Source organism: Oncorhynchus gorbuscha, linkage group LG07 (genome assembly GCF_021184085.1).
Source record: "Oncorhynchus gorbuscha isolate QuinsamMale2020 ecotype Even-year linkage group LG07, OgorEven_v1.0, whole genome shotgun sequence".
Classification (NCBI taxonomy): Eukaryota; Metazoa; Chordata; class Actinopteri; order Salmoniformes; family Salmonidae; genus Oncorhynchus; species Oncorhynchus gorbuscha.
Window position 1 is genome coordinate 59,765,061 of NC_060179.1, and position 6,156 is coordinate 59,771,216.

The 6,156-nt window shown below is 43.6% G+C and overlaps 1 protein-coding gene across 1 annotated transcript in view; it reads right to left on the bottom strand.

Moving 5' to 3' along the window:
- Nucleotides 1-1,257: 1,257 nt before the first annotated feature.
- Nucleotides 1,258-6,156, bottom strand: part of hs3st3l (heparan sulfate (glucosamine) 3-O-sulfotransferase 3-like) — an 11,415-nt gene continuing 6,516 nt past the window's right edge. Inside the window, exons 2-4 of the mRNA XM_046355234.1 lie at nt 2,698-2,927; nt 2,071-2,480; nt 1,258-1,944 (exon numbers count right to left, since the gene is read on the bottom strand). Of these exons, the coding sequence (XP_046211190.1) occupies nt 2,092-2,480; nt 2,698-2,927 (619 nt within the window). The 3' untranslated portion in view covers nt 1,258-1,944; nt 2,071-2,091. The remainder of the gene's footprint in view (nt 1,945-2,070; nt 2,481-2,697; nt 2,928-6,156) is intronic.

Consider the following 6,156-nt stretch of genomic DNA (forward strand, 5'->3'; position numbering starts at 1 on the left):
AAATTCCACATGTTTCCCAGAGCCTAGGCTACAGAAAGAAAAATCCACATGTTTCCCAGAGCCTAGGCTACAGAAAGAAAATCCACATGTTTCCCAGAGCCTAGGCTACAGAAAGAAAATCCACATGTTTCCCAGAGCCTAGGCTACAGAAAGAAAATCCACATGTTTCCCAGAGCCTAGGCTACAGAAAGAAAATCCACATGTTTCCCAGAGCCTAGGCTACAGAAAGAAAATCCACATGTTTCCCAGAGCCTAGGCTACAGAAAGAAAATCCACATGTTTCCCAGAGCCTAGGCTACAGAAAGAAAATCCACATGTTTCCCAGAGCCTAGGCTACAGAAAGAAAATCCACATGTTTCCCAGAACCTAGGCTACAGAAAGAAAATCCACATGTTTCCCAGAGCCTAGGCTACAGAAAGAAAATCCACATGTTTCCCAGAGCCTAGGCTACAGAAAGAAAATCCACATGTTTCCCAGAACCTAGGCTACAGAAAGAAAATCCACATGTTTCCCAGAACCTAGGCTACAGAAAGAAAATCCACATGTTTCCCAGAACCTAGGCTACAGAAAGAAAATCCACATGTTTCCCAGAACCTAGGCTACAGAAAGAAAATCCACATGTGTGCAACTTCTGCAAGCGCCTCTACTAAGGTTTTGTTTCCGGCACCTCCCGATTTACAAACCAAGCACTGTAGATAAGTGATAATGCACTGCCACACCATCTTATTATGTAGTGATTTGTATGCGTATCAACCATGACCACTGACTTGACCTATGACCCCTAAAATGCAGATATTGCACTCTGCCTTTGTATGACAACTAATGCAAAGGCAAAGTGCAGTATCTACAATCTAAATGTCTTTATCCAACTTTTCTTGTTTTTCTGTTTGATGGAAACAGTTTGAGATTGAGTTCTAACTACATCCCAAGTGTATTTAATGGTGTAATGTAGTTATGTTTGCATGTTTTGTATGTTCTATTGTGATAACCCTTAAGGTTAGGACTATTTCCACTCCCAGAATGGTGATACTTCCAAAACATTGTTTACTCTGTGCGGTATATACAACCTGAATATGTTTATCCAACTCATTGTTTTTCTGTTTGACTTTGTATGGTCATTTATTTGACTTCGGGGTCACAAATCAGTGGTCATGGTTGTAATGCATTAAAAAATGACTTCATTATAAGATAATGCATTATCACTTGCATTATCACTTGCATTATCACTTGCATTATCACTTGCCTACCTACAACATATTTGGCTGGACAACAAATAAACTTTAAAGCCATTTTTCTCAGTTTCACTGTTTGCATAGTTACTGCTCTTTGCCTTTGTATGGCAGAGCAGGTAACTGCAGTCCAAATATAGTGGATCAAAGCCAAAGTGAAATCCTGGGTTTTGACTTGGATTTTGCAGTTACTGCAAATTTCTCACTCCCATTTTCTCTAAAAATGGAACATAATTGAACCAGGACACAGTATCAAACAGATACTACAAAGCCTGATTTCAGTCTTAACTCAATTTTGACCAAATATGTACTTACTGCGTTTATTGTAGGCAAATGATAGTTTTAACCATGTTTTGAGGCTATGCTGTGTTTATTTATATTTACATAGTTTACAAACATTGGAGTAAAACAAGCTTGTATTTTGGGTTCTGATAGGACATGACAGTTGAACTAAGCTCATGAGGCACGTTTTATTCTTCAAGACTCAATGGGTATATATCATTAATTTACAACTCCAAAAATGGATGTAGCAACTAAAGATTCCAGCTTCAAGTGCCACTTTCTTTTTGTTGAACATCTTTTCGATGCTGAAAGGGAACTAGCATAGAGATGGTCTTTCAGCACTGTCACCAATATGGAATGTCTGATATTTGTTTCCCTCGCTACCCAGAGGTCTATCAACATTGGATTTAGTTCCTAGCACAGAGCCACTTCTGTATCAAGAGTATGAGGTTATTTCATGACTCTTTGCCCCAAGTCACAGTAACAGGTACAGAGTGCCAACTGAAGCCGACGGACAAATACCCCTCGGTGTCTTTGTTGCTATGGATTCATGTTTCACCTTGTTAACTCTGCTGAGTCCTCATTGCCATCCAAAGTCCTGGCCAGCCATCTGATAGAACCGCTGGTTGTGCGGCCTGTAGAACTCCCTCAGTCTCCGGATCACTTCAGGGTCGATGGGGGCGTGTGTTCGGCCTTTAGTCTTCCCCAGGCAGTGGGGCTTGCTGCTTCCCTCCGGCTTCTTCAGGCAGGGGAAACCTTTAGTCTTGTTGAAGTAGAAGTGCTTGTCCGTCACAATCCTCTGGAGGCCCAGGAAGTCCTGGACCTTTCCTAGTTCTCCTGCCGGGTCGGAGATGAGGCCCTCCCCACTGACCAGGTGGATCTGGGCCCGGGGGAACCAGGCCAGCCAGCGCTCGAGGTGTTGGGCGTACAGTCCGATCCACAGAGGGCTCCATAGAGAGTCAATCTCACCTGGCATCAAGAAAAGACACAGTTACCTGTTTTAGACCTTGAAAGGGGGGACTGAAGACAGGACTAAAGAATATAGTCTTTGTGTGGGTACTGAATTAGGAAAAACTATATTTTTGTGTCATTCATTAATCCATCCATCCAACCATGCTATCATTCATTCATTCATTCATTCATTTCATAGGCCTATACAATTAAAATGCATCACTATGATTCTGACCATTGGTGCGGTTCTTGAAGGCGAGGGTCTCGAAGGCAGGGATGTGGGGGGTCTTGGAGATGATCTGGGTGTAGTCAGAGATGGCCCGGGTCACAGGGTCTCGGACCACCACAATCAGCTTCACGTCACGCGACATGGAGTGTACACGCCCCGGGGTCTCCACAGTAACAAAGTAACGCGGTGTCTTCTCCATGACAACCTGGCCGTCCAAGGCCTTGGGCATCATACTCCTGGGGGATGGAGGGAGAGAAAGGGAGAAATTATAGAAGAAAGGGAGAAAGGAAAAAAGAAATAGATATGTTTAGTGTTTAAATGGTGTAACTATTAGGATTAAAAACCATCTGGAAAATGATTCTGATTGGGCTAAACAACCATCTGGAAAATGATTCTGATTGGGCTAAACAACCATCTGGAAAATGATTCTGATTGGGCTAAACAACCATCTGAAAAATGATTCTGATTGGGCTAAACAACCATCGAAAAGGCTTTTACTTGTCTCTTCCTGGCTACAGTTGATGGTCAGGCCTCAAGGCTGTTCTTATATGCATCAGTAATGGAGGCTGTCCTTACACATGTACAGGCTACATCAATCATAGAGGGGTACTGAGATGCACACACACACACAGGGCTATACAGTGCCTTCAGAAAATATTCACACCCCTTGACTTTTTCCACGTTTTATTGTGCTAAAGCCTGAATTTAATATGGATTTAATTGAGGTGTGTCAATAGCCTACACAAAATACCCCATGATGTCAAAGTGAAATGATGTTTTTTGACATTTTTACAAATGAATAACAAATGAAAAGCTGAAATGTCTTGAGTCAACAAGAATTCAACCCTTTTCTTATGGCAAGCCCAAATAAGTTCAGGAGTATAACATTTGCTTAACAAGTCGCATAATAAGTTGCATGGACTCACTCTGTGTGCAATAATAGTTTAAAACGATTATTGAATGACCATGTCATCTCTGTACCCCACAGATCCAATTATATGTAAGGCTCCTCAGTCCAGCAGTGAATTTCAAGTACAGATTCAACCACAAAGACAAGGTAGGTTTTCCATTGCCTCATAAAGTAGGGCACCTATTGGTAGATAAATACACATTTAAAAAAGCAGACAAAGAATATCCCTTTGAGCATGGTGAAGTTATTAATTACACTTTGGCAGGTGTATCAATACACCCAGTCACTACAATGATACAGGCGTAATTTCAAACTCAGTTGCTGGAGAGGATGGAAACCGCTCAGAGATTTCACGAGCCCAATGGTGACTTTAAAAGAGTTTAATGGCTGTGATAGAAGAAGACTGAGGATGGATCAACAACAATGTAGTTACTCCACAATAGTGACCGAAATAACAGAGTGAAGAAGGAATCCTGTACAGAATAAAATATACTTCCTATATATAAGACAAACACTTCAAAACCTTGTTTCTTATGATTCATTTGACTGTCTTTTTTTACATTTATGAATGTGTTATTCCATGTGTTTCTCTGGGTTACAGTAGTAAAGGACAAATTCAATATGTTATCAAATAATTGTTTTATATATATATATCTTTTTTTATACCTAAAGGGGTCCTAAAATTCAAAAACAAACAGATAAATGATCCATGGGATGACCATCGTAAAACAATTCAGGATGGTCTGGGGACAGAGTTGGAGTGATGGAGATATGGGAGGATGGAGGGAAGAGAGGGAACAGAGAGAGAACAGGATGCTCAAAGTGTCCACTGGTATGAGCATGGATCAGGTTTCAGCTCTGAACACCCCCCCCCTCCCTCCCTGAAATATGAACTTCTATCTATACATCAATTTCCCAACCTGGCTCCAACTCTCACACACACACACACACTCACACACACAGACAAACACACACAGAGAGAGAGACGGGGGCAGACACACACACACTATAGCCTTCATGGGAGGTGAGAGTAGTACTTAGCCTGAAGATTTCCCTGTTTACCCGAATCATCAGGAGACAGACAGTCCATCACACACACAAACACACATTATTCAGTCATTATTCAACCATGTGCTATTGTTCTACTGTCCTCAGACCCCTAGCTCTCACACCCCTCCTCACACACACCGTGTGTGTGTGTGTGTGTGTGTGTGTGTGTGTGTGTGTGTGTGTGTGTGTGTGTGTGTGTGTGTGTGTGTGTGTGTGTGTGTGTGCGTGCGTGCGTGCGTGCGTGCGTGCGTGCGTGCGTGCGTGCGTGCGTGCGTGCGTGCGTGCGTGCGTGCGTGCGTGCGTGCGTGCGTGCGTGCGTGCGTGCGTGTGTGTGTGTGTGTGCGTGTGTATGCATCCATGCCTGCCAGTGCATATGCATCCAGTGCAGCTAAAGGGATAGAAAGTCCATGCATGAAAGGAGTAGATGAGTCAGTCATAAAGGAGGGATGGAGTGACGGGTTTAAAGGTACTTCCATTAGGCTGCTCTCATAGAGAAGCCTTGAAGCCAGTACCATTGAGTCAGCATGAAACAGAACTCCATTACCTTACCATTAAGATAGATGAAATTATCACAGAGCCCTGAGAGCATATTCCCTGTATTCTCTATATTTTTCACATAGAGCCTACACAGTCACTCATGTGTATTGAGTGTTAAAGTGATCATGTCATCCATGTGTAGATGCCACGCAGTAGGAACAGACACCCTCTGGATGAAAAGAGATTTTTACAATCTCTCTCCTGTTTGTCATCCACTTCCCTCTCTCCATCCCTCTGTGGAGCGTCATACCCCCACTCCTAGGCTATGGGGACGAGCCCAAGAAGACCCTGTGCCGTGCAGAGCCATAGGTATTGATTCTGGAGGAGTGGAGGATAAAGTGTGTGTGTGTGTGTGTGTGTGTGTGTGTGTGTGTGTGTGTGTGTGTGTGTGTGTGTGTGTGTGTGTGTGTGTGTGTGTGTGTGTGTGTGTGTGTGTGTGTGTGTGTGTGTGTGTGTGTGTGTGTGTGTGTGTGTGTGTGCGTGAGGGAGGGAGGGAGGGAGGGAGGGAGGGAGGGAGGGAGGGAGGGAGGGAGGGAGGGAGGGAGGGAGGGAGGGAGGGAGGGAGGGGGAGGGAGGGGGGGTAGGGTAGGCCTGGGTATCATCTGGGCTGAGTGTGGCAGGTGGGGTTTGGGGGAGCCTCTGGAGTCCCATCAGCACTGTGCTGTGTGTGTGTGTGTGTGTGTGTGTGCGTGCGTGCGTGCGTGCGTGCGTGTTTGATAACAGATGTGAGGCAATTACAGTGTCTATCACACACACACTCTGGGGTCAAAGACCATCATATGACAACGAAGGGAGGAGAGATGAGAGGGTAGATTAAAACTACATAAATGTTGATAGATTTGATAAACTGGCATGAACTGCTATGGATCGCCAAAGCTATTTAGTTTACATACATTATAAGGATGCAATGTTTCAATGACAATAGCCATTATTTAAATGAAAAGCAATGAAATTGTTCTCTTATTGAT